The sequence below is a fragment of the Tigriopus californicus genome, chromosome 7, assembly GCF_007210705.1.
Source record: "Tigriopus californicus strain San Diego chromosome 7, Tcal_SD_v2.1, whole genome shotgun sequence".
Classification (NCBI taxonomy): Eukaryota; Metazoa; Arthropoda; class Copepoda; order Harpacticoida; family Harpacticidae; genus Tigriopus; species Tigriopus californicus.
Genome location: NC_081446.1, coordinates 1,023,689 through 1,051,243, shown reverse-complemented (window position 1 = coordinate 1,051,243; position 27,555 = coordinate 1,023,689). Strand labels below are relative to the sequence as shown.

Genomic DNA, 27,555 nt, shown 5'->3' with positions numbered 1-27,555 from the left:
AGACGGAAGTCTGGTAACTAAAGGTTGGGTTTTGCGTGATCATGAATCTCAAAATTTTCTGTTCTAGTTATTCATGTATACTTCTCAACAATGTCATTGAATCTGGAACGTTCTTTACAACTTCTTCAATTCATCATCTTATAGATCAGTTGAAATCATACACTTATGATATCGTGTACCGTACTTCTATCATTTGACCAGTCATTAAAGACAGGCAATTACCCACGATGCCATTGAAATTACTGATTTGTTAGGAATTTCATTTACGCAAAAGAACAAAAAGCACTGAAGAACAAGTTCGAAAGATCAATTTCGAGGTTAGGTGGTTATTGTTCGGGTGTTCCGCAAAAGTTTTATTTCACTCTTTAGAAGACGTCGTCAAACCTTTCTTGTTCAAAGATGAACGTCCCTTTGGGTTTTCCGTAAAGTTTTACATCGAGATTGTAATGCTGAATCTCATCTTCCAACTCAGTAGCCTCGAAAGGATTGACCAACCACTCATCTAATTTGCCGATCACTCTCATACTGAAATATTGGAAGCGATTAGTCTCAAATCGTTTGTAGATCTAGTGCACTTCGATGAACTCTTGATCGATTAATACGACATTCTTAGTTGATGGCAAAAAGCAGACAATGAATTATAGATCACTATCAATCATTTACAGTTACCATTCATTGGTCAAAGATTGTATATTGTGTGTATGTTTTTAGAATAGGCGTATTCAAAAGTTTTTGGTAATAAACAGGTATAAATATAAGTTTCAAATTTAGTTTTGAAAATTGATGCACTTTGTCAATATTTCAGTTCGGGTGGAAAAAAATCCTTTCAAATTCAAATGGCTTTGGTCGAGAAATCCTTATTGGGGATACCCCTGGGCTTAATAGTTCTTTTTTTTGAAGAAATTGTGTCGATGGGTATTTTCTTATTGAAAAGATTTGTTTATTTAACACTGCATTTTCTAAAAAGCACTGGTAGAATTTCTTTATTGACTTATTTTTGTTGCTTTAGGAGTGCTTATTGCTGTTTTCATAATAATTTCACAATTATATTGCTTACTTGGCCAAATGAAGTTGGTGTCTTCAGCCAAAACAAAACAAAGAACCTGTCGCATTCCCAAATGCAATGTGTTTTTTTTCTACATTATAAAAAGCATACTGCATTTGGCCTAAAACCATGCACACCTTTTTGCCGACAAACATATAACACTGAGAAGACCCTATCATATTCAACGAAATTTACCCTAACAATTTTCCCGAAATGAAATAGTCTTCCAAAACTAATTGTTACCTTGGTAGAGTGATCAATGTCCAAACTGACTGAAGAGTGAGCAGAGGTGCGTTTAGCCAGTAAATTTCTTGGCAACGTGATAAGCAGCCCGCGTCAACAATGTTGAAAACCTCTTGATCAGTGACATCCGAGCAGTCACAAAGCGTCACCTTCTCCAGATTAGGACAGGCTTTCAACAGAGGCTTGGCACACAGGTGCGATTCCGTCGAATATATGACCAATTTTTTCAGCTCGGCAAATTCCACCGCCCATGACGAGATCTGGACGTATTCCGAGTAATATATTTCCAAAGTGTCTAATCGCGGCAATGCCGATCCGATTTGAAACAAGTCCACAAAACCTCTGGCACAAACCAGCTCCAAACCGGTTAGTCGGGGTAGCTCCAAGACGAGACCATGAATATCAACAGCTTGAACTCGGCTCAACTTCACTTTGTTCAAGTGGACAAATTGGGGCAAGATGGTCAAGGTGACGGGTTTCGGCGAGTCCAAATAACACGACCTTACATTTGGAATCAGCGTTAGACATTGATCCAGTTGTTGTGGATCTGTCGCTCTGTCGTGAAGATATCTATGGATCGTCCAGTAAAGTGAAAAGATCTATCATGACTAGCAGACGGAAACTGCTTCTGACATTACCTCAATTTGAGTTGATCGGAGCACTCATAGTTCTCCCAGATGTAATGGACCGCTTTGACAACAAAGGGGAACGAGCCTAAAGAGGACAGATTGGGTACATAGTTGACGATCTCGCCCACCGCCGAGAGCCCAAGGGTATCACCCACGGCCCCACCTAAGTTTAAATAGAGCAAACTGGTGCGTATCACAGACGCGTCATGATCTTCGTTTAAAGTGATTGAGAATTGATAGAAATCAGAGTAAGGAATCAACATCGTGGCATCATTTCCAGAGGCCCTTTATTCTGAAAGAAGTAATCACTCAACCTCTTATTGCGGTCTTTTCGATGTTGTCCTGAAGATTAATCTGAGTCAAATGTCTCCGCTCGAATAATTTGCTTGATTCAATGCAAATATGAAACATTGCCATGCAATATACTTCAAAAATAACTGGCTGTTTGCCCCGCCAATTTACTTGGAATGACTGTAGGCGTTTTCTTCAATTCTGAAGGATAATTTGCCACTAAATTAGCCATTCAAAAACCCCGTCTATCAATTCTCACAGATATCACTCAATCCCGAATCCGTTATTCGTGAGGTTCCTGACACATCCAAATGTCTAAGTTTGGGACAAGATCGAGAGATGGCGTGGATGATGGCGTCATCCGCGATATGTGGTAACGATAATTGAGTCAAATGATCAAGTTTCTTGAGAGCAAGCACTAGGTCAGCCTTGATGTTATCTTGAAGCCACACTCCGTACAGGTTAAGCTCCTCCAATTTCAATTGGTCTTTTAGAAGTAAAGCCACAATTTGAGCATAGTAACGCTTGTCCGTGAAGGAGAATTTCAGACTCCTGCAATGCTCATTGAAAAGGTAGAGGAGGCAATCGATCTGAAGGTCCGAATCGCACAATGGATCCAGCAGGAATTTAGACAAGAATTGCTCAAGCAGGTGAGGGTGAAGGTTCTCTCGAAGAAAGAGAAGAACTTCTTTCCGAGTGGAATGAGAAGTGACAAGTCCACTTAAGAAATCGAGCACGATTCTCACCAAGGTTTCCGGGTTCTTGTTCCTGGCCATTTTTTACTCTGTTTTGAAACGCCAGCTCCGTTTTGCAACATAACATCAGCTGTGTTGGAACGCTTTGCCGATTGCCAAGCTGTGCATGTGTTTTCTCTCCCCGAAGAAGAGTGAGTGCATGCCCGAATATCAAGACCCACAATTATTGAAGAACTGACATAGTACATCCAATGGTGCTGACTATTGAGAGATAACCGTTAAACGGGGATGGTGCACGACTTGGGTATCCCTTTTCGGATTGACTCCAATTTGCCACCCTCACATTAACCTTCAGTGTTTATGGCAACATGCCAAATTCGGATCCACGGTGAGCTAGCCGGGGAACTTACGCAATTTGTCAGCATTCTTGTGTGCGAATTTGCATACGCCATTAATTAAGGGTCGATTCAAAGTGAGCCAAGCTCCAAATTGAGCATACACTCCACGTGAATCAGAAATGATGCAACCATTGCAACTTTGAAGCCTCAGGCAGTAAATATTCGCCTTTGTATGGCAATCTATTAGGCCTTGTTTCAATCTAATAAGATTGTGACTTTGATTCCAATTGAGGGTTGGGTTTTATTTGAAGTGGGTGTTAGTTATTGCCGCGTGTCCCAATGCAATTGAAATCTCAAAGAAGGCTTAGTAGTGGCCGTAATTGACCCCCACGTATACAATGCGTATACCTGCCCATATTTCCTTGGGTTCGGGACTACTGTAGAAGGGTAGGACATTGTATGGCTCAGGGATCGTTCGTGTCAATTATCTCTTTACTAGGAACCTCCACCTAAGGTAGAAACTCAAGCCGGCCCTGATGAAGGAGCACGGATATTGAAAAATTATCCGCACTTCACACCCCACCCAATAATTTTGACCACATGTTCATGAGTAATTGCCAACGATCAGATGTAAGCAATAAAGCTCTGGTCACCTTGAAATAGGCAAGAATGATACGGAATACGTCTTGGCCGGCAAGATATGAATAAACATCGAGAAGTTCCGGAAGTTTGGCAATGAAGTTGATCTGGCGATGATTGGATCATCACCACCACCATCATCATCATCATCATCTTCTTCTTCTTCGCCATTGGGTGAAGAAGATCAAGCTAGAGATCAGGCGAGCAATCAATTCAGAGGGACGATGATTACTTGTCCACATGCAAGGTCTCATTGGGGCGAGAATTTTGTATATATTGGATCGTTCGATGCCAAGAGACAAGCACTTCCTCACACAATACCTACATCAATTCATCATTTATCCCCGCCCCCCCATTCATTCCCAACCCATCCAAAGTGTATCCGACTATTGTATACTGTAGATATTTGTATTCAGTTGTCATGCAAAGTATTAGATCAATGTTTGAAACGGCTGATCTCCTCTGCTGAAACCATTGAACCATCTGACCGGACCCAAACAAGGATCCTGGTTAATGCGAAATGATTCATGGGCCGAAAGCGTGACATCTGTCACTTAATTGAACTGCATCCTCGTGCCATAAATTCATGGGGAGTGATTTATCAATTGCAAGCCTCTCTTGCGAGCCCAGAACGGATGACACAATCCCGCTACTAAACTGCTCTCGACTACCACTAGATTTATGGCAGTGCTTCTGTGGGATTCTCGGGGACTAACACAGTTCTAATCTATTCCACCCGCCTCCTCCTCTTTCTTCTTCCTCCTCCCCTCCTCTTTGCGCTCATCCTCTGCCCACGTGGTGGTTTTGTCGCTTTGCTTGCTCCCTTCAGTGGAGTCTCTTAAAAAAGCCTCGAGAGACTCGAGATCATTATTAGGAAATAAACATTGAAAAGAGCGGGTAAGGTCTGGAATGTGTTATGCAACAATGGCTTCATTATGCATACATTATCTCGAACAAAGAGGAGGAGCCCGTAACGTTTCCGAGAAAATGCTCATCAGCGCCCACAGCTCCACCAACTCTCATTTGTTGGCAGTCAATCGCTCAGGGTCTTGGGAGAAATTCATCGTATTATCTGTGCTGATTTGACGTTTTCTGTACCGAAGAAACAATGAAGCCTATTGGCATCAAGTAGCGAAGTTTAATGAGGCTCGATATTTATCAATAACGCAACCGAATCCGGAAATGGCAAACCTGGCGATTTGTCAGATCATTGCGTTTAAGTATCCATTGGAACATTTTGCTATCTACTTTTATTGATCTGAAAGTGCATCTCGGGATGTGGCCATTCCGAGTCTCCCCTTGAACAGATTGGCCTTCTAGATAGTATAAGTAATTGTACTGGTAGGTGTCTGAGTAACGCTCAAACAATAATCACTTTAACCCAATACATCCGTAGACGAACGACATACAGGATATACTCAAACGAAACATTGGAATGGTTTAATCCCTCCCAATCTGGAGGAACACGCCATCAACAAGCCCTCCCTGATTGAGCGCGTAGCATCATTTGTTGTTGTACTTTAAGCAAAGGCCTACTAAGCCCCCTAGGCATCAACAAACTGAGCAGCGTTTTTGTGTAGGTTTAATACGGGTAAAATATGTTGGATTAGAGCACCCTCAAAATCATCTTGATGGATGACTAGTGGAGTTTTTGAAGCCGATGTCGGTGTCTTCCTGGATGATGGGATCCCTGATAAAAGAGTTGCTATTCGCCAAGTTTGTTGACGGTGGCTGACTCTATGGGTTGAGGTCATCACTAGCCTGACTTTGACAGTCAAACCCCCGTGCTTCAAGTGAGGATGAACACAGCTAAAAACCTGTCGCCGAAGCGATGAAATATGCTTGTTCAATCATTTTACCACACTTGGATGATTGTCAAAATTTGTACGCACAATGATTTCTCCTTATTCGTACCTGTCAACATTCATCATTCATTTTCCAAATATTGATAGTTAGTGGAGTAGCTACGTATGATCTAAATAAATATTGACCAATTCGATTGGAACGAAAAGAGAATACAGTTTAGTGCATATACTAAGCAAACCGTGCTTGCTCTTTTCAGCACCAGCGATCTAGAACAAGTATCCTAGATTCCACACGTCAAATGAGCCAATGCCTCATGAGTTTTTACACGTGCGTACGTACCTGTAGAACGAGACACACGCACACAGAGAAAGAGGCGTGTGCGTATTATTAAAACCAGAAAATAAGGATAAATGTAACGTGTTTCTGACACGAAGGTTTGATTCATGATCTATTGACAGGGCAAGAATGGGGCCTCGATTCAAATGCAGCAAAATGTGGACTGTTTTGAACCCATAGGTTATCCCCACATGGGGAACAGCAAATGGAGCCTTCTTAGTACGGTAATTAAAACGATTCTTCATCTAATAACCTAATTGGGATTATGGTCAATTATTTTGGGGCTTTTCGATGACAAATGATTCTGGGTTATGTAACATGGTAGTGGTCATGGATTGAAACCGCATTGATAGCACCATAATAAGGGAGGTGGGCACGTTTCAAAATATCATTGGCGATTTGAACGCTTCCAAATGTGGAAAAAATGGAAGATGATTAGCCAAGGCCAAACTCGACGAGGTGTCCTAAATCATTCACGGCCACACCATGGTTCCGAAACATTTTGTTATTGTTTTCACGGGACGCTAGCTAATCGCCAGAAAACTATTTGTACGAGTGAATGGATATTGCTTCTTACACTGAGAATCATTTGAGCAGTGACGATGATAGTGGAAGTTGTGGTGGTGGTTGATGTGTCATGCCACAAGGCCCTAAAATCCCTCTCGACAACAATTACTGCCATTCTGCCACTCCAATAAACACTCTGGTTTTGGTACTTTGAAGTCAAAGGAGGTGAAAATTACCTGCCAAGGGTGCTTGCCCTAAATCCTTATACTTGAATGGAGAAAGGTCAGACCGATTTGAGTAAATAGCGCCTCTTGGATGATCTTTTTTTTTTAGTCTTGCGCTCGTCGCTCTCGTTTGGTTCCGTTTTCCATATGACGCCCTTGGCTAATTTTTCTTGGCTTTTGTTTCCACAGCCAGTCTTTGACGGGTTCCAAATTATCCCGTGATTAATGGATACAGTTCGGAGCATTGAGTGGCAGAATTCAAATTGGCAAGGTCAGGTCGCCAGGTGCTTGCGTGAGGGGATTAGTACTAATGCAGTGTCACACACACACACACAGACGGAAGACTGTCGTTGTATGTATTGACATTTGGCATATCAACACCTGTTCCACAATCCGCACTGGGATTCAAATTGTGTGTTGTCATTCATCAAGTGGCTAGCTACGTGATTTTTTTTTTGATGACGGTCTGAGGAGTTGACGGAAATACGCTCAAGTCACCCGAATGAAGCTTCATGAATGGCTGGCTACAACTCGGATTACGGCTCAAAGTCCGAGAGATTGAGAGTACAAAGGCCTGTCCAATGTCAGAAATCAGAGCCCTGATTATCTTTCCGCGGTTATGGGTGAGCCTCCAGGATTCAATCGATTTTTAAGCGGGTTCATTTGTCATTCCTCGTTTTCCTTCACGAGTGCCAAGACTTCTTCCAAAGTTCAAATAGCTCTAAACTTCAAACTTAGCTCTCCAACCAATCACTGCAAAATGTGAGGAATTTGAGATGGATGGCGTTTCTCCAAATTACACCCTTTACAAGCAATAACACATACGTAGGTTATGAGTGGTTCTACCCAAGAAGTACTACATACAAGAAATTGGACGTCTCTTCCTTGTTGGCGAAGGGTGGACCCCCCTATAGGTATAGCATCGTTATAGGAAAACGAAGCGTGGAAAATGCCATGCTTTTAGCTGATTAAACATAAAAGCCCTGAATGTGGCGAACTCGTATGGCCTTAGGATTGATAGTGTTCTCAGAGCTAGTTGGACTTCGAAATGAATGGAGGAAGAAGATTGGGAGGAGGCAGAGGGCAGAGGGGTAATAAAAATGTCAAGTGGCCAGGGGCGAATTCAAGGATGATGACTTATACGACCACCGACCTCCTTGAATTGCCCTATTGCCTCAAATATGGACTACGTATGCGATGCGTAATCGTAGGGCATGATTTATGCTCCAAAATCTGAAGACAACCCCTCCATAGTTCCACAACCCTTGGCAGGAATCCTGAAAATGTGCTTGCACCTGCAAACGAATGAAGGTTGGTATGGCTCCTCTTACCTGTCGCTGTGTTTATTGAAATCGTTCATTGCATTAATCACGAGTGAGCGTCGGTTAAGCACAGGTGGACGATTGTCTACCCGCTCATCCATGGCATTGGGGTCGTTCCAAACACCTGAGCCCCAATAATTGGGCCCAATAGGATGGTTCCCGGGGGGAGCCTTTCCCAATCGATTCACATTCACCATCGACACTGAGAGTCCTTTCTTCCAACGGCGCTCTCCCGAGCCTCCTGATCTGGAACCGGAGGATCGCGGTGTGCCAGAATCACTCTTGTCCCAGTCCAAACCCTCGTCCATGAATCGAAGCTTCTGCTCCCGCATCATCATCATTTCCGGAAATTCTTCGTCACCATCCATGGCCACGGTGTACCTCCGATTGGGTAAATAATTGGCGTTCTTAATCAGGTTCAAACCATGACCCATACTCTTGGAATGCTGCCTCATCTTAACCTCGGGATAGAGGTAATTATTGTTCAAAATGCCATTTCGAGGCAAGCTCGGATTATTCGCCTCATTCCCATTGTGGTTCTTGGCCTTCTTTTGCTTCTCTTTCCGTCGCTTAATGGCCTTTAGCGTGTTGGTGTTGGAGCCTCCACGATATGGATCCTGGTTCATGTGGAGTTCCTTCAACCGCTTCTTCCGTTCCCGCTCCTCCTCCGATGGTCGTCCCAGCGTGGCACTCCACATTTTCATCATCTTGAAACGAAGGAGCTCCTCTTGACTGTCACTGGACTCAAGTTCAAACATGGATCATGTCCATTCGGAACATTCGCTCACCTTATTCAAATGACACCAAGCACTCACTCACCCACTTCTGATGATCAAGACACTCACTGCACTGCCTGGAATTGGTTCAACCTTCGCTCTCCGACATTGACAGAGTTGGGGATTGGGAGGGATCTGTTTCACACATCTGCGCTGCTGGAGTACGTAGAGTGTGTGCCTTACTTCACTATTGCAATTTGCTAATCGAACTCCTTGAGAACCTTTCCATTCGAACTTTGGGTATCATCATCATCACCTCGAGCCTCACACTGCGACAAGGAATGTCAGATATGTAAACCGCGAGACAAGCACGAAGAAGCCCAAGAACAAGCATGCAACCATCAAATCACTTTGAAGAAAGCGTAGCACTCGTCCGACCGACATCGCTCTCGTGAGGGGCCCTTCTTTGATTGCACTCACACACTCACCACCCAAACAACCGACGACTCACACAATGTGGGCATGTGTAGTAGTACTTGTGCACTGGAGGAAAACATACCCATTCAAAACATGATGTGATGAGTGAGCGCTTTTGGTTCGGAAATATTTCCGATACCCCTACTACCCCTCTTCAACCATTAGTAGAAATGGTTTTATCCCTCAATGATGGATGAGTCCTTCCTTGATCATGGTCAAATGTTTACAGGGACACACACATATTCTGTATCGATACAATACACACAGACAACTTCTCAGAGGAATATTTTGTCAGTGCCAAAATAGGGCCGAATTTATGGAGCAAAGCTCCTCTTTTGGCGAATCAACATTGTTCATTGAAACAAATCTTGGGGGCAGCCAACTCACGTTCTCTCTCTCACTCTCGTGTCGCTCAGTACAGTACATAGTCGAACCACCAGACAATGGTGCTCGCAGATATGACGGAAACACGGATTCATCCCCGTTTTGACGGAACATTATCTGGATTTGCCCTCTTCAAAGGCTCGACCACGATTTCCTTGAAGGATTGTGTGTTGAGTAAACTCTTGCTGAAACACCAGCAAGATGGGATTGGGTTCCGATTTGCTTAGTGGTGCTAAAACGGCCCCTATTATTGGGCAACCAAAGTTAAGTGGTGTTAAACCGCAACCTTGACGCACACCATAGATCTGACCGGCGACCGAGTTACAATATCTTTTAAACAAATCAGCAATTGAGCTTCATGGATAAGTGATCACCCCGATCACTCGATAGCCTTTTGTCAGGTCCTGATAAAACAAGCAAGATTCACGAGCTCAACGCGGAAAAACATACATACATACAGTTACAACGATGGAAGAGCCAAAAGAAGCGGAGAATCCAGAATGTTGTCCAAAAGCGCAAGGAGGAAGTGATTTCATTTCGGCGTCACCATGAAATTACGAATGTGCAATCTTGCAAAAAAACATATGAAGTCGTCAATGGATGGGGAATTGTCCGTCGCTCAGTGGGAATCGGGAGTTCCAAGACCACGAACAGGAATATTGCCTTGACACCGTGGAGAATCCCTCGCAAATATTTCATCGAAAACGAGAACAGAAATTCGTACGAATCAAACCGGGAAGAGTACAACCAAACATCGATTGCGTTTGTGTGGAAACAGTTAACGAATCCTGGTATGGATTGTGGTGGAACCATCGACGAGGGTAGGGAGATTCGATTAATCTCTTCGGTCGATCTAACGATGTCTGGCCTGAGTTTTGAGGTTGTCACACAGCGGGTTTTCACGAAATGCTAGTTCATGCATGGTAATTGCGATAATTAATGACCACGTTTCAACGGTCCGTGACGGCTCGGCTGCGAATTGCCCGTGAAAACGACAAATGATGCAGATCTGGATGAACCGGGCAAACAATTGCCATTCTAGAAGGCGAAATGTACCGGAATGTACAAAACGTACACACGAACTATAAGAATAGACCAAACAGGAAGAAGTCATCAGTCCATTTGTCTTTTATCTCTATTGTTTCTTCATAGAGAGAGGTATTCGGTTTTGCTTTTTTTGTTTTCAAATTGAAAACTGAGGTTGGATATTAATTATCATCTCATGCTTGAAATAATTCGAGATCACTCTTGCTTCACCATTTCTCGCGATCGGATCCCTTGTGAACACGAAAAAAAAACGACACAGAAACAGAGAGGGAGAAAGAAAGAAAGGAGGACTTGTGGTTGGTCGGAGTCAATCCCAGGTACAATGATCCTACACTGGAATGATAATGTTCAACTTGGCAAATGAACAATTTCTGATTTACCTTTGATATCTCATGCCAACGGCAGATCTATGCACAAAAAGATCCCACCATTCCACCCCATGCAGTTCAACCACGCCGGCAATACTTCAGTTAGTGTATGACCGGTTGCTCATTGACGAGAATCAAACAGTAGAAATATTTGAAGTAGTTCACCATCTCACAAAGTCACCCAAGGGAATATTGGAAAACCAGCTTATCATCTAATGTCGAAGTGCAATCGATATGTTTCCAGTGTTCGATCAAAGCCTACTCGTTGCAGCTTCCAAAGGAGGCAGAACCAGATTCATAGATCAATGAACACAAAGATACGAGATTGAAAGTTTCAAAATCATCGACGGCTCAGCCTTTGGAAGATCGCCTTGTCATCGAATCACGAGGATATGAAGAGTGCAATCGAGCCTTGGGATATGAAAATACAGTAGGTTGATCCCGTTTTGCATTGGCCATTGAAAAGTCTGTCATCGCTACGCATTGTATAGCAACAGACTAGGGCAATTACTATCGAGCTGGGCTGGTTGAAATGATGATGAATTGCTACTGACTTTTTCATGACTAATTCGAAAAAAGCTTCACGTGGACCATTGAACTGTCATATGTGTATCTGTCACTGGTCTCTGCAATTATGGGTTGGCATGAGATCCAGGACCACCTAGAGTTCATCAATTACCTGGTCCACCGAAGGGGTAGGAAGGTTGAAATATGTGTCACTCTACCCTCGGTTGATCTTCGTGGCCTTCAAAAGATGGACGTGTATAGAAGAAACCCGCAAAAATGAATGCTGTTTATGGATGATGAAGCGAAGAGCTCCTTCCTCTAGGCCCAAATTTGGAGCCTTTGATGGTGTTAAATCCATAGTGTACAGTATGGCATTCATAGAGTAAGAAATTTGGGCTACAATAGGGGTGGAGATTCTATTCGTTTTCATCATCTGTTCCATTAGAATAAATTTCCAATTCATTCTCTCGCGCCAAAAATTGATGTCGAAGGTTTTGTTGGGTTCTTTTCATCCCGAGAGCGAGTGAGATAACGCGGAGGAGGAGGCGAAAGAGAATTAATTCTTAAGATTTTCTCTCGGATTCATCCCGACCCCAACGACTCTCAATTAGATTTCAATCCACTCAGCAAGCCATTTTCTGTCTCCTCAATCTCCTCCACCCAACCTCAGTTTCTCTCTCCTCAGCTGGATCTCTATTTACAGCTCATCAAGACTTATTTCCGCAAGCTTTGGCTCAAATTGTTGGAGTGAGCGGCCCAATATTGGGATTATCCGATGCTTTGGTACACAAAGGCAATTATAATGATATACTACTCGGGGCTATTCCACTCCCTTGATTGAAGCAAGGCCCAAAAAGTCACGAGGATTCGGGCTGAGGCTTCTTCATTCAATGCATAAATATTTGTAACAGAAGCCGCAACGGGATGCCTCCGTTCATCCACAAAGAGGCTCCGAATCAATAGCGGAGACCCCGACGGGCCAGGTTTCTCCACCCATAAAAACCCACCCACACAGGATGGATGCACACTCTTTGGAAACGAAAGACCTCCTACAAATAGGCCATGACTTCTCGTTTCTACCTCTTACAAAAGAAACCATTCCGAATCCCTGAGAATGAAGTTCGCGTCGTCAAATTATTCATGGAAGGAGTTGTTGGATTCATTTCACAACTAAGCCAGAAGCTCAGAAGCCGCTGTGAACGATGGGGTTGGTGATTGCTTGAGGTTATTTTCTCGGCAGTGTCAAGCGAATTGTTCTCATGTTCAACGCCACGAAGGCCTCAAATGCTGGATGCGGAATCCACCCAAGCTTCTCAGAAACCACGCTCCGCCCAAAATGTCGAGGTAAAAGTGAAATGAATGACTCTCATTATGGCAACGACTCGTTTCTATTACACCGCCGGGAAAAAAACATGAGCTCGCAACGGAACAAGATGAACTTTGACGATAACTCGGGTTTCATCACGGACTCTCGAAATTCAGCAAAGAAATCTTTTCTCTTGTTTTTATGTAACTGCAGTATGATTAAAAAAAAGCGCAAGCTCCCTAGATTAGGAACTCTTTTCATTCAACTCTTGAATGTGATTCGGCAATTCCTGAACATTCATTCAATTGCGTGCTCGAAGTCGTGGGAAATTGTGCGTCATCCCAGGATTTTGATACCTTTGCCCTAAAGCCATAGACATGGAACCAATCTTCTGTGCATATTTTTTTCAGATCGAACTTGAACACAAACCACGGCGAGGTCCACATTACATAAGTGTCCGTACAATTTTTCTCCCGTTCGGAAGTGCTTATTATGTTCTTCTGTCATGGTCAAATTTGATATTTGCTAGTTTAAGAGCAGCACTTCCTCACACCAGGGAAGATGATTAAGTTTTATTTCCTTTGAGTTAAAAAGATATTGGAGGGATAAAAATGATAAAGTAACGAGGAGATGCATTCAAATACCATACAGATGAGAATATTTCATATACTTTCAGTGTACGTTCGATACGAATGACTTCGTTCTAGTATGAAGTAATAAATAATACAAAATAATTTGCAGGCAAAATAAGTTAAATAAACATCTTATGGGTGTAAGATTTAAAGCTACATATGACCATTGTAACCAAACAAGTCGGTAGAATCCCCAAGAAAAGAAAGTCTTACCTCCAATCTGGTCTCAACATAGTAGGTTTGTATCCACTTTTAGCCCAAGCCCCTTGTCCCAAAGTAGGTGCCACCTCTGCACCAAAAGCCTTGCCATTATCCATGGGTTGGCGGATCTCAAAGTACTTCATAAGCATTTGAGGTCCTTCGCCATGAGATATTCGAACACTTTTATTGGCTGCCAGGCGGCGCAACATGTTTTCCCTCGTGCTGAGATTCGGGGAGGGCGGAGCAGGTAAAGATATGTATGGATCCTGGGAATCGTCGAAAAATCGACTTTCTAGAAGTAAAAAGATCGTCAGGATAAGCGTGAAGTTTCTTGAGACAAACTGATGATCCTGATTTGACAAATGTTCGAAACAGACAATGAAAGAGTGACCATTTTGAAATGTAGAAAAAATGTCGACAAGTTGGTGTGTGGTGTTTTTAAATACTCCATGGACACGAAAAAATGAGCTTGACTGCCTAGTTTTGATGGATTGATTGTTTTTTTTGTAGGCCTCACGTACTTGGAGAGAAAATTATGAACGATAAAAGAAACAGGAAATGGAAGATGACAAGATGTGATGAAGGTTTACCCCGATTTGCGCCCTTTAGTCATTGCTCCTCTGGCTGGATTATCTACTATCCAAGCTCAAGGAGTTTCTCCAGAATTTGAAGTTGGAAATTGCTTGTCATAAAAAGAAGCTGTTGCAGGGCGGAAGAGGATTATTCCAGTCATATTATTGTCATTCTGAACAACTTTGGACCAGTGTCTAAAAGTAGACAAGTTTTAGAATAAAAGTGTCCGAAAGGCTTGCCAAACACCAGACAGTTTGCATCAAAATATCCAAGTATGGTGACACCATTGCCCGAGGGCGCCCTGGAATAACCTGAGTTTAACAAGCCTCCATTGGGTTAAAAATCAGTTTTCAACATCTGTTTCTCTTCTTTTGCATAACCTTGGAATTTGATTAATTGCTTCGTTTCTAGCCTCATTAGAATACCATTTTGTCGATGAAAATGGTCAAAATTGAAATGTGCATACCTTGCATTTTCCTCGCCGCTTTTCTGGGAAGACTAACACTACGCGCGGCCATTTGGCTCGCATATCTATTTGCTTTATTGTTGTTGTTCGGGTCATTTTTTGCTTTCAATTGTCTCACACTTTTCCTGGTCCACATTGTTTTAACACCACTAACAATCACAACCACTCAGGCAATACTACATAAGTATGAATAAAACTTGATCATCTGACCAAATTTGAATTTGAACTAATCACTGTCACTTTCCTCGGAGGGATGACGCAGTTGCGTGAGAAATGAATTCTCGAACTCAATGGAGTTAGACTAATTTAGCAACTGAAATTTGGCTGTAAGGAACGAGGATGGCACACGCCGGCGGTAGTTCCGTAATGCTTGAATAATTCCCATTTAGACCGTGGTAAGTTGTCACCAGAGTACATTGATTCCGTTCGGCGCTTGCGCGTGTAAAAGTAGTCATGACCAAAGGTAGAATAATTCTTTTCTATTATCTTTTTTTTACTCTTTATTATGTTGCCTGAAGGCACTAAAATCACGACATTCTTGCTTCACTGCTTGGATGGGACTGATTCAAGATCCTGGAAAGAAAACAAAAACGCGCATGAATATGCTATTCATGCCATTTCATACGGATCACTCAAACACACCTTTTTGTCTTCCTCGGTTAAGAGAGAAATATCCACTTTGGAAGACTCCGGTTCCACTATAAGTTGAGAAATAGGAATACCGGTGAACAACTAAATCAATTTCATGTACATACAGATCTAGCCTACCTCCTGTGACGAAGTTGTAAGCGATAAGACCGATTTGGCGGCCTTCATCCAAGGCCTCCTTACTCAAAGCATTGGCCTCTTGAGGGTAACAGACGGCCGCAGATCCACCGAAGCCCAAGGTGGAATAGAACAGCTTCTTGAACAGACGTCCTCTTAAGGCGCCCACGGTGTAGCCCAATAAGCCACCGGCAGCAATCACACCTAAACGGGCGGCTCCATTGTCTTCTTCCATCAAATCATTGTAGGCTCCTGAAAATTATTGCTTTTGAGAACCCATTCCTTAGAAATATTCCGAAATTATAATCAATGGATACCCTTGGAATGAGCCACGCCCGTTTCATAAATGTGGTTTACTTTGTCTTGCACGTCTCCCAAAGGACCGGTGACTTCCCTGAGACTCAATCTAATGGCGGTGAAGGCGGATTTGATCCATCCGGGCTCGGACTCGACCACTTTTAACTGGCTAAAACGGGATTAAATTTTGGTTTACTAACCACTCCCAAGAACAGATTGTTCCTTCTCACGGTTTGGGGGTCTCTGGAAATCCGTATATCGGGATATCCACGGGTTTGAGAATTCGTCCCGATGAAGGAGCCTTTTTCTCCTCATCACCAGCCATATCTTAGTCTAGTTATCTGAAAAAAAAAAAGATCATGACTAGTGCATTAAGTGGGATCATTTTGTCTAGAAGGAGCGTGGCAACACATATAGGTTGTATTTGGTTACAGGAAAGGTTCTCGTATCAATGGGACACGATATCATTGCACTGGTGAGGGAAAGAGAGCAGGGGAAACTATCTGACAATCACGTCTCTTCTGTTTGCCTTCGTTTTTGGTCTAGTTGATTTTCAAGTGAGCGGATAACTTATGGCAAACCAAGTAATCAATGTGTGCGGTTCCCAAACTTTGGGAACCAGGGTTTTTTTCCCACGAGTTAAATCACGGCCTTCTTTCGGATTTCAGCGAGTATACCCAAGAAATTGTTCAATCCGAACAAGAATCCATCATCCGGACCCTTGTGAACCACGGCGTCCTCAAAGTCTTTATGGGTCGAATGAGCAAAGTCGATGATTCTCAAGTCAATTTTGTTCAACCCGTATCCATCGTATGTGATCAGAAGTGAGCTCGTGTAGAATCGGAACGACTCCAAGGACGTGATGATTTTTCGCATCCGCTCTAGCTTATCCAAAAGTCGATCCACGATATCCATCCGTACGGTCTCCTCGTTGATGAGAAACTCCTCGATGGTGCTTTTCAATCCCTGGTTGTTGAGCGTACGTCCAAAGTACTTATTATGGCACACATACCGACCGTTCTTGGCTTTGTACACCTGCATCCCGCACAGTCGCAAGCCAAGGGTGGACGAGGTACTATTTTCGGCCTTGGCAATCTTTCGCTGCTTTTTGGCCGCACTCACATCGTCCGCGTATTGTCGGGTGCCGATTTTCAAGTCCAACACGCACGGATGCCGATAGCGACTCACGAGGTTCTCCAATAACAGATAGAGCTGAGGATTGGAGCGACTGGTTTTCTTGCTGGCCTTCGAAGCCACAAAGGCTGAGGATGAGCTCGAGGCCGTACTAATGTCTTCCGAAGAGGTATGCTCTCGACCGGCAGGACCCTCGGGGTCCTCAGACTGACTCGACTTGAGGATGCCCAGTTTTTTCAAGTGATCTCGATGACACTTCAGGGCCCATGGATTACAAAAGGCCTCTTCTTGGGTGCCACACACGGTCCCCGAGGACTCGGGTCCTTGGCTAGAACACTCGGAGCTGCTTTTGCGACGAAGTCCGGATTCATCCAACTCGCTCTCGTCGTCATGGGAGAGGGCTGGCTCGATTTCCAACGACTCTTTCCGCTTCAAGCGATAATGAGGCGGATCCTTGGCCGGAGTCGAGTCCTTGGCCTCGCCACCAATGCGATCGGATCGGCGGATCTGACTAATTCGGTTCCTTCGTCGCTGTTTCTGTATGTATTCCGGAGGTGGATTCCCCCGCAGAGTTATATACCCATCCTCATCCTCCGAGGCCTCGATTTCCATCGTACCCTCAAACCCCGGAATGATAGCTCTACAATGGAAAATCGGATACTTTTACTTCCTCCATCTTACACTAGTTTAATAAATCAACAAGCCAGGTTCATCTTTGTTCACCTGAGCATATATGGCACACTGAGATAGAAGCGATGTTCGCGCTCATTGAGGGGTTTGCACACAATGGAGGCATCCAGACACACCATGGGGAAGTGCCCACCCACTTGATGGACGAAAGGCTCCAATTGGACTTGATTGGGGGATGACGCGGGCGAGGGACGACGATCCTCGGGCTTCGAAGGACTGGGACGAGGGTCGGGATGCGCCATGGTTGGGAGGGATTCTTCACAGGACACGAGGACCTTCCCAGGATATCGTGGTGGGAGGCACCGCCTCACACATCACCTTACTGGCAAGTGTTGTCCTGCTCCGCGAGGTCTCCAAGTTATTGAGGGTTTGGGTGAGCGAGTCAGGAGGTAATCTGAAGCACTCTGATGTTGGAAGTCGCCAATCATGGACGATCAACGCAAGGAGGTGACGTCACAGATGTCAATATTACTGCTGCCATCCAGGGAGCAAAGTTCCCTCCCCACTGATACATCTATGAATGTGGTATGCATTCAGACTATATTGCAATTTTCTTATTACAACAACTACTACTCATATTTGAATTCCAGCTCATGGTCAATTGATGATAAGTTTCGTTGAAACTTGAAAATGGTTTAGGGGTACGTAAAGAAGTTGGATCGAATTTTGCTTGCTCCAATGTGAAATGTTAGTTACGAATAGGTTTGGTGGAATGGAATGATGAGAGAGTCTGTCGCAATATCAGAGTATTGTAAGATACCATAAGAAAGAAATTTGGCAGAAATTTGCCGACCTGGCCCTGGTTTCCAACCCGGTCGTCAGGACCCCCTACTTTTACATCACTATGAAAGGCCCGAGATGTGGCGCCATCTGTGACAGCAAATTATCAGAAAAGTAGCACCTTTCGGCCAAGCTACAAACATCTACTACTTTTACTAAATTACACGTTCCACACGGTACGAAAAGGGAAAGCTAACCCAGTACTGTTGTGTTCCCTATCGATAGATGTTCCTTGTTCCAATCAGGGTTACCAACAACAACAAAAATGTTTCAGGTGGAGATCAATCAAGTCCAAAAAGTTCATCTAATAATATATTCAGAATATCCCATAACATCTCCACAACCTATCCTTCTCAACCTTGAATTGGTACCGAATATTAATGATCAGACGTGATCCCAGTCTGAGGGGTCTTCAGTGCTGCCAAAAGTCAATGAAGCTAAACGTTGGGTTGGCACACTGTGTTCCATTTGAGACTTCCCTCACTACACACGAGTACATACATCAAGGCCATTGGGCTGAGCTCGCCTTGGCTTGAACATCCTGAGTGCATCTGAGAAAGGCCATCATCCTCATCATCCACCGGGACCAACACTCACTCACTCACTCACTCACTCACTCGCCCACTCACTCTGAGGAGGAGAGACAGGGCCTAGTCTGAGTGGTCTTGTAATACAGGCCCACGCACACTTTTCAAAACGTAAGGATGAGCTTTTGTGGTCAAGGCCTTGGATCGGGACCACGCTGCTCGTCCTCGGAGAGCTCTCATACGCTATCCTGACTCAGGGTAGTAAGTTGGGGGGCGGGCGGGTATTTGTGATTGGCGTGTACAACCCCAAGAGCGTCGCCGTCGCCGTCGTCGTCATCGTGTTCCATCTTCGGAGGCTGTTGAAGAAGGAACGTTTTATTCATTTCCTGTTCCATTCCCACCACGAGGCGGGCATCTCAAACATATTGAAAGGTAAGAGTCGTGTCTCGTCGTTTTACTCTCAAAGGCTCTAATTTCAAAGGAAATAGCAAAATCTAACGCTCGATGCCAAATTGGCAAGCGTTATTGGCCTCCAAAAAAAAGATAATCAAAGACGGTCAATATTGAATTTCAAGGAACTGCACGATTTTATATCAGCAACAATCGCACTTGAAACGCTTTTTTGCGTGGTACTGGAAGCATACCAAAGATATGGATGTCACACGAGATATTGAATATCGATCATTTATGAAATTCCAAGAATGGCAAGGAAAGTTGTCTTTTTCTTTCCTAAGCGGGTTTCTAGCACACGCATTCAAGTCAAGAAACTTAAGTTTTACTTTGGTTATTTCGGAGACTATTAACCACTCGTACGCCATTTTCTTGAGTGTGTATTTGCTGAAATTGCTTCAAAGAGTTATTAAGGTGACTCGTCAGTCTCGATTTTGAAAGCCTTTGGACGAGTCATTTTCATGTACCTCGAGTTTGGAAGAGTCATTCATTTCATATGACTTATGAGTCGTCACTTTAGGCCAAATTTATATTGTGTGCAAATAATTTCAATGTTGCGCTTTTTCTCCTTAAATAGTTAGTATGTCTTTAAACCAAATTAATGTTCCTATCATGAGTTTATTTCAACGGCAAATAGAGGATTGATCCAACTCATTCCTTTTAAATCTTTATGATACGTCCACTCGAGAATCAGCCAATTCATGTAAATGACTCGCGAGTTATTGTTTTTACTTTAGTCAAAAGATTCTTGAGACTCGAGTCATTTTCAGGACTCGTGTAAGCCCCTAATGTTTGCTCTACTTTGGACCTTGGAGTTGTTGAGAGAGACGTTAAGCAACAAACATAATAGATTGACCATTGAGCCGATAGATTGACACACACCCATCGTCAACAGATGTGCTTGACTTCTGCTCAAGTGTACTTGTATCCATTAAGAGAGCTCTCTAGATTCTTGAAAATGATCCCATGCCGCCACTTGGTCCCTTTAGGACTTGTTCCTTGACATTCCAAATATACCTCATTTACCAATCGCCAGCTGCCAATCAATCCCTGGTTTTCTACATTACCAGCAGTTCCTTGCATTCCTCCTCTTAGCATTTATTACTACACACCTACGCCGTTAGTAGGGACTCCTTTGAGAAAAGGGATTAATTGTCTGGGGGAGGGGGGGACCATCCGCTCAAATCCATTCCAAGGGTCACTCAACTCAATCAAATAACAATATAGAATCAATTTCCTTATCAATTTATTGACTCAGGGTTTTCACTGGGCTCATAAGAACTTACGGGTTAGTCGGATGTTACGCTGGTCCTTTGGGGATACACTCATCAATCCATCCATCAATTATTCATGAACTTTTCTACTAATCCCTCATTAAGCTAGTCAGTTGTGACTGGTTCACGGTGGTTTCGAATCGTTTGACGCTGAGTAATACCCTTAATACCGTGTGACCGTGGTGACATTACGACTACCTCTCTGCTCATGGAGCTTTCCCCAAAAACTGCTGAAGCTCATGAACAACGACGTAAATTTTGAAGATAAACACATCTGAGACGAGGCAAGAGGCTTGTGTAGATAGAGCTAACTTTAGCTGGCGATGATGATGACAAGATACAGGTCGGCGATGCTGGGAAAGAACACTTACTCATTTGCAAATACTGCTTTTTGAAGCTTCTCGGATGCCATCGAAAGAGCTACGCAATAACCTTTTCTTGAACAACTTTTCAAGATGCCGTTTGAACTCGGTTAACGAGTTCTCAAAGCAACGCCATGAGGTCTCGAATACGTCTTCTGGAAGCTCATCATGTGCATGCATGTCCAAAATAGATGGCTATGACAAGTACTCTTACGACGATTCAATTGCTCATGATGATATCATGGCTGGTTTGAAGTACTATGCGTATGCTAAGAAGTGTAGGCCATCAGCTCAGATTATCGGCGACGTTTACAACTTAATTGAGACAGGTGACTTCAACAACCCTTGTGTACTTAGCAAAGGGTAAGTAAGCAAAGATTTGTTGGTCTAGCGGGAGATGAAGACGATTTTTCGCCAATTCAGTCAAAATTGATCGATTTGCTTAACAGCGACATTCCAAGACATTTGATCTTTTACACAAACGTTATGCCATGAAAATATGACTCTTCATTCCCATGGACAACTTTCTTACCAAATCGTTTGTTCGGAGACACGACATTTCCACGAGCTTGTTCTCAAAGGTCTAATCTGAATCGACCATTATGTTCAAACATCAAAGTCAGAAAAAGAAAACCCGAATATGAACTCGGGGAAATTCAAGAAATTCCCTTGAGCTCGCCATGTTGTCACTTTGTTGTGGCGTCCATAACATCCAGCGTTTCTGCGGGGAGCCCGATGCGTTGGCATGGCCGTGAGGTACTCGTAGAACGGCGTTCTCCGGCGGTGGCTCTCCCGGTCTTCCATGAGAGACAGATGAGCCGAATTTTAGATTGAAGGCGAACCGACGTCGTTGACCTTACACTTGAGGCGATCGTCGATGGACGGACGGTCCTCATTCGTCTCCCGGTCTTGTCACCATAAATAGCTTCGACGAGGGTCTCCTCGTATAAAGCGCTGCAACGGTTGAAATTCAATCTGTCCTAGGCAAGAAAGCAAAGAAGAAGGAGGTAAGAGGTAAGATTCGCCAAGAGTAATTGTACCCACCACCACCACCACCTCCTATTACTTGATGGGAGGTTTGAGGTTTGCTCTTCGTTCGAGAGGAGATCAATGAAGTGTCCATTTTCAACTTGGCCCTGCTGCAAACCTAGCACAACATGGACACTTTTAAGAAACACGATTCGCCGACATTATAGTGCTGTGTCGGGAGTATTGGAGGCGATCCACCTTTTGTTGAAACCTAATTCCAAAGAGGTGTATGTTGTTGATGTTGGTAGGTGGGTGTTCTTCGAAAGCTCGCGAACTTGCCAATTCAAGCTCTCAATATCTGGCTCCCTATTTGAACTTGATCCACGTGGTAGTGTACATATTGCGTGAGGATACCCATATGTTCGCCATGTCTCATGGGTGCCGATGTACACACGTACAGTACTTTTCTCCTGTTGGAAACAGGCCAAGTTTCGATTTCCCGGGAATGGCAAGTCGAGCTTGGACTACTCACCCTCAGAGACAAAAGTGCTCATTCCGTACACACTATTCACGTCATCGTACGTACGTACTTGGCTAGAATAGTCGTGCTCCAATAGGGATTGAGAAGGTGCTCCAGTGCCCCGCATATTATTCCTTGGCAACCGAAGCATTGTTTCCCGCTTGTTTGAATTGTTTCCTCCTACCCTCGTGTTCAAGAGAGAAAGCCATCTCTATGCCGCTAATTTTCCGAAACGAGCGCCAATTTCAAAACTGCAAACAGTTCGTTTAAAATGTTGCTCGTTCGTGCAGATTGAGTAGGTTAGATATTTGGCCAAAAGAGGGTATATTACAATTCCAGTTTTTCAGCGAATGATGATGGCAGAAAAACACAAAAGTGGTACTTTTAAGTCTGTGGCCCCGGGTAGAGATCGTTGCCAATTTCGCAGAACACAGCTTCAGGTTGTAAATCACTATTGGTTTGAAATAGTTGAGGGCCTAACTTAAGCAGCAAGCTCATCATTGAACTCCAGTTTAAACGTTGTCAAGACTTGTAGCATACATATTACTACTTATATGTGTTCGGAAACGACAAAAAGCGGAGGGGAAACTAGGAAATTTAGCCAATTTCATGGAAATGGATGTATTTCCGAGCCAATCCCATGTTTGGAGTTTTATCTTAGGCTTGCTTGAACCAAATCTGTTCTCCGATCAGTGATCAATCATGAATGATTTGAACGTGCCCGCGTGTTCAGGTCTTTCACGCTTTGAACAAAGATCATCATGTCTCTTGTGTCTATTGTCTATTTTCCATGTGGGGTCGAACGCCGCCAACTCATTGTCAATCTGATTTTGTCATTTGTTGAGGGAGGAATGAAGAAGTTGGGGAAGGCCATGAATGCCAACGATTGGTGAAGCTCAAGCGCAAACAATTGTAATCTGGCAGGGGTTCAAGTCATCTCTATTCATTTCTAGGTCATTGTCGGCTTTAGTCTCAAGGTCCGCAACTTGCGTCGTTCCCTTAAGTCGTTCCAGACTTCCTCCGACAACTAGAGGGACCTAGTACTGCTCTCGTCTCGAGAGCTTTTGAAGCCACCTTTCCTTTATCTCCATTAATTTCACATCGTGTTCAACACTTGATGACAATAAGTGTTGCCTCTCCCAGTCTCCTTGATCAGAGAATGGAAAGAACTTACCAAGGGGTCCACTTAAGAAGAAGACTCTGTTCCAGTCTGTGCTCGTTTCACCAACGTGTGTGCAAAAGAAACAAGTCTTGATGAATTTCCCTCCCCACTGACTGACGACCGGAAGACCCTGTGACTCCACCGGCCTTTCTGCTTCTGTTGGCGCTTCATATCCCTTCAGTCAGTCACGATCGATGTCGATCATACGACGCAATCCCTCGACGGTGTGCCAAATCTAACTACGTACGAAGGCTTTTGAAGTCAAGAGAATCCTTTCAAGTTCATCATCTTTCATAACGGATCCGCCAGTTCTCCAGCGATCGTTACCAAGGCCAAGTTCATGAGCGCTTGTGTGGAACCCACTCCTTTTTCTTTTGGTTTGATTTCCTTATTTTCGTCGGCTCTCTCCTCGTCCACCATCTCTTCGGCTCTCCTCATTTCCAGTTTCTCGTCCATCGTATCTTGCCCCCCTTGTTTGTCTTTGAAAACTGCTTTCGCGTGCCCCTCATCAGAGTCGGATTCCTCCTCCTCCTCCTCCTCATTATTATCAACACCATCATCAACATCTCTTTCCTCCTCCTTCTCCAAGTGTTCGTCCGGTCGTTCCATCATCACCACCACCACCACCACTCGTACTTTTTCGACAACAGATCGTCTCGATCTTCACCGCCAGTTTGAAAATGAAGCTCCTCACTGATCTAGAGACAGTCATGCAGCGAGAACAGAACAAAACCAAGATTTGGAAGCTCGTGCTCACGGGTGGACCGTGCGGTGGCAAGACCACGGGTCAATCCCGAATCTCTACCTTCTTCGAGAATCTGGGATGGAAGGTCTACCGAGTCCCCGAAACTGCCACCGTGCTCATTTCTGGAGGAGTCAACTTTGCCGATCTCAGTCCGGAAGCGGCGGAAAAGTTTCAGGTAAGAGGCTCACTTTAGATGGATTTTTTTTGGATGCCCACCGATGTTGTGATTAAGATCAAATTGATGTTGCCATTAAAGAAAAAGGTGCACATCAATGAGTAATCAGGGAAAGAAAGCGTAATTGACGTTTATAGTACGACATGCAGATCGATGTAACATGTTGGTTGGCACATGTTTGATGGACTAGAAATCCAACTGAAACTAGTAAGGAACCAGCTTTCATCTAGTCTTTGTACCTTTAAATGTCAAGAAAGTTTCACATTGAAAAAAAAAAAGAAAACGATTATGCTAGCATGCGATGCATCAGGTATCACACGTGGAAGAATCTTCAGTATATTTTGTATTGACGATAATTGGTCCCCCTCCTGATATTGTCCCATGCGGATGCCAAACAGAGGTTTCGTGCACCCTAAAACGTATGTTATCTTGTTCCAGGAAAACTTGCTGAAGACCATGATCCAAATGGAAGACACCTACTTCGACTTGGCCAATGCTGTGGCGGACCGAAACGTGCTTGTGATTTGTGATCGGGGCACCATGGATGCCTCAGCTTTTATCTCCCGGGAACAATGGGAACGCATCTTAGCCCGACTGGGTCTCGATGAGGTCGAAATGCGAGACAATCGCTACAACCAGGTACTAAAGCAAAAAAAAAAGCGACGAGTAGGCACCAAGCAGGTGCCATTAACGTACTCGAACTTCTGTATTATACAGAACAGATACCGACAAATAATGAATATTCGAATCCAACAAGTGTTCTTCCTTCTTTGACAGGTGATCCATATGGTGACGGCTGCCAAGGGAGCGGAACAGTTTTACACGGTGGAACATCATGCTGCCCGAAGCGAAGGGTTAGATGAAGCTCGAGAGCGTGATACCCGAGCTGCCGAAGCATGGGTGGGACATCCATATGTGGATATTGTGGATAACTCGTCGGATTTTGAAACAAAAATCAACAACCTCATTACGCGAGTGGCATGGAGTATGGGCTTGGATGTGGGAGACAGGTATGTCATCGCTCGAAAAAAAGTTTAAAAAAAGGTTCAAGCTTCTATTGGAAAAAAGCCCGAGATGATCGGTCACTTTGAATCGTCAAGTGACATAATTGAAACTTGTGGCGATTTAAGATCTTTAAGATCGTTGACCAGGGCTTTGGGGCTGATCTGATTGTGCTAATTGATGGATCAAATGGTCATTAGAAATCAAGTTTATCGTAACTTCTGGGACTTCAAAAGAAGTCGTTAAAGAGGTCTCACGTGATATTATGTAACAGATGACCACTTGACACGATTTGACGCTTCGAGCTGCGTAGGCCTAAGTAATTTGGAGCCGACTTCTAGACATGGCTCGACATGAACTCTTGATGGATTGACGACTTCAAGACTAAACATGGAAGCTAATCTCTCTTCTTTTCCCTTCCTCTCAGATTGAGATCTGGTGCTAAGAAAGTCAAGTTCGTGGTGAATGGTCCCCTTCCTGGCGACCATGCCTTTCCCAGTTTTCGAGATTTCACGGTCCACCACCATTACCTCCAGACCAACTCGAGGATGATGCAATCCCGACTCCGGAAACGCGGTCGCAAGGGGAAATGGAGCTACACGCATACCATCCGGAAGCAAGTCTCAGGTATGAGGAGGGGCCTCTGCAGGGGCCTCTGTTGTCCTTGGTTGGCTCAGAATAATGCGTGTATTGATCCAACTCTCTTGGGTTTCAGGCCAAATGATCGAAGTCAAGATCCCCCTGACTCACCGTGACTACAGCACGCTTTTGTCTCAGGAGGACTCGAACCATTTCCCCGTGTACAAGACCAGGCGGTGTTTCTTGTTCCAGAATCAGTACTTTCAAATGGATATCTACAAAGAACCCTGTCACGGAAGGTGTAAGGTAAGTGGATAAAGGGAAGGGAGCCATCAAGAGGACGAAGATCTTCCTGAATTTCAATTGACGTCACGACAACTTCTAATGAGAAACGTCGTCCTCTCCCTCTCTCCGTCTTATTTTAGGGCCTGATGCTCCTGGAAACTTACACAACCTTGACTGGTGAGGACCTCTTGAAGCGGTTGCCTCCTTTCCTCAATTTAGGTAAGTGCCTCATGGAGTGGTGAGCACATATGTTGGAACGTTTCCCTAATGGCATTTCGACTTGATATACGTAGGCAATAATGTGACTGGGGACTCGGCCTTCTCGATGTTCAATTTGTCCCTCCGAGATGATTGGGCCAATAACAAGAAGTTCTGTCATCGATTGTCAGATGACGAGGATGAGGATGAAGACGTCAAAAGAGTGACCAAACAGGCCCAGAATCGATTAGACGCCAGCATGTCCCGACAATCCAGTCCCAATGGTAGTCAACTCCTTACTCCCGAAGGAGAATAGAAGAAGTAGAGGAAGAAAAGATCATTGAATTCATCCAAAAAATCAATCCCAGAGAAAGTGACAACCGTTTATACACAACCCCTTGATTCACGTTTTCCCTCCTTTCCCGTCCCGCCCCCTTCTCACACTATGTAAAGGCGAATGCAATCTCAAAGAGGCAAAGCACGCCCTCCTCATCTGCTACAATCCTTGCGCTTGATGATCAAGACATCAATTCCTTATCATATACATATATAATCAATGTTATATAAACCTCCATGTCACCAGGCTACCTGTAGTGGAATGAGAACAATTTCCCTGTAGGCGTTACCATTGATTTCTCTTGGGTGCATTTTCATGTACGTTCATACCTTTGCCTTCCCCTAATGGGGCAAAGAAACAATATGTTAAATTTTAGGCCTCGCGGATCCATGTCATCTTTTTTTCACGTCTTCTACCCACCATTTTTTTGACTCAATAAAAATGCACTTTGTAGTCCTTTTCCAGGAAAGAAATTGGACGATTGGAATGCATTGATGTCGCAATCTAGACCATGAAATACATTTCAATCACTTTATAAATAAGCCAGCCTTT

General features: G+C 44.0%; 5 protein-coding genes across 7 annotated transcripts in view; 1 reads left to right on the top strand and 4 right to left on the bottom strand.

Moving 5' to 3' along the window:
- Positions 1-14,888, bottom strand: part of LOC131883244 (uncharacterized) — a 74,966-nt gene extending 60,078 nt beyond the window's left edge. Inside the window, exons 1-2 of the mRNA XM_059230678.1 lie at positions 14,753-14,888; positions 13,726-14,005 (exon numbers count right to left, since the gene is read on the bottom strand). Coding sequence (XP_059086661.1) covers positions 13,726-14,005; positions 14,753-14,888 — 416 coding nt within the window. The remainder of the gene's footprint in view (positions 1-13,725; positions 14,006-14,752) is intronic.
- Positions 293-3,216, bottom strand: LOC131883249 (uncharacterized). Of its 2 annotated transcripts, none has more exons than XM_059230684.1 (4): positions 2,468-3,216; positions 1,927-2,128; positions 1,289-1,858; positions 293-525 (listed from the first exon to the last, which is right to left on the bottom strand). In XM_059230684.1, the coding sequence occupies exons 1-4, from the start codon at positions 2,982-2,984 to the stop codon at positions 366-368; spliced, it is 1,449 nt and encodes a 482-aa protein (XP_059086667.1). In that variant the 5' UTR covers positions 2,985-3,216; the 3' UTR covers positions 293-365. The 2 variants fall into 2 exon arrangements, with proteins under 2 accessions (XP_059086667.1, XP_059086668.1); XM_059230685.1 differs by having other exon boundaries at positions 294-525; positions 1,927-2,100; positions 2,512-3,216.
- A 322-nt stretch (positions 14,889-15,210) lies between the features above and the next one.
- LOC131883254 (uncharacterized) lies at positions 15,211-16,185 on the bottom strand. The gene is made up of 5 exons (XM_059230690.1): positions 16,045-16,185; positions 15,835-15,983; positions 15,521-15,769; positions 15,395-15,450; positions 15,211-15,325 (listed from the first exon to the last, which is right to left on the bottom strand). Exons 1-5 carry the CDS (start codon positions 16,137-16,139, stop codon positions 15,296-15,298), a joined length of 579 nt encoding a protein of 192 aa, XP_059086673.1. The 5' UTR covers positions 16,140-16,185; the 3' UTR covers positions 15,211-15,295.
- On the bottom strand, positions 16,160-18,112 carry LOC131883253 (inositol hexakisphosphate kinase 3-like). The gene is made up of 2 exons (XM_059230688.1): positions 17,672-18,112; positions 16,160-17,588 (listed from the first exon to the last, which is right to left on the bottom strand). Exons 1-2 carry the CDS (start codon positions 17,878-17,880, stop codon positions 16,454-16,456), a joined length of 1,344 nt encoding a protein of 447 aa, XP_059086671.1. The 5' UTR covers positions 17,881-18,112; the 3' UTR covers positions 16,160-16,453.
- Positions 18,113-19,216: 1,104 nt separating this feature from the next.
- On the top strand, positions 19,217-27,545 carry LOC131883252 (TRPL translocation defect protein 14-like). Of its 2 annotated transcripts, none has more exons than XM_059230686.1 (8): positions 19,217-19,377; positions 23,474-24,602; positions 25,041-25,241; positions 25,380-25,612; positions 26,032-26,231; positions 26,320-26,489; positions 26,609-26,687; positions 26,762-27,545. In XM_059230686.1, exons 2-8 carry the CDS (start codon positions 24,363-24,365, stop codon positions 26,980-26,982), a joined length of 1,344 nt encoding a protein of 447 aa, XP_059086669.1. In that variant the 5' UTR covers positions 19,217-19,377; positions 23,474-24,362; the 3' UTR covers positions 26,983-27,545. The 2 variants fall into 2 exon arrangements, with proteins under 2 accessions (XP_059086669.1, XP_059086670.1); XM_059230687.1 differs by lacking the exon at positions 19,217-19,377 and adding an exon at positions 22,015-22,038.
- Positions 27,546-27,555: the final 10 nt, after the last annotated feature.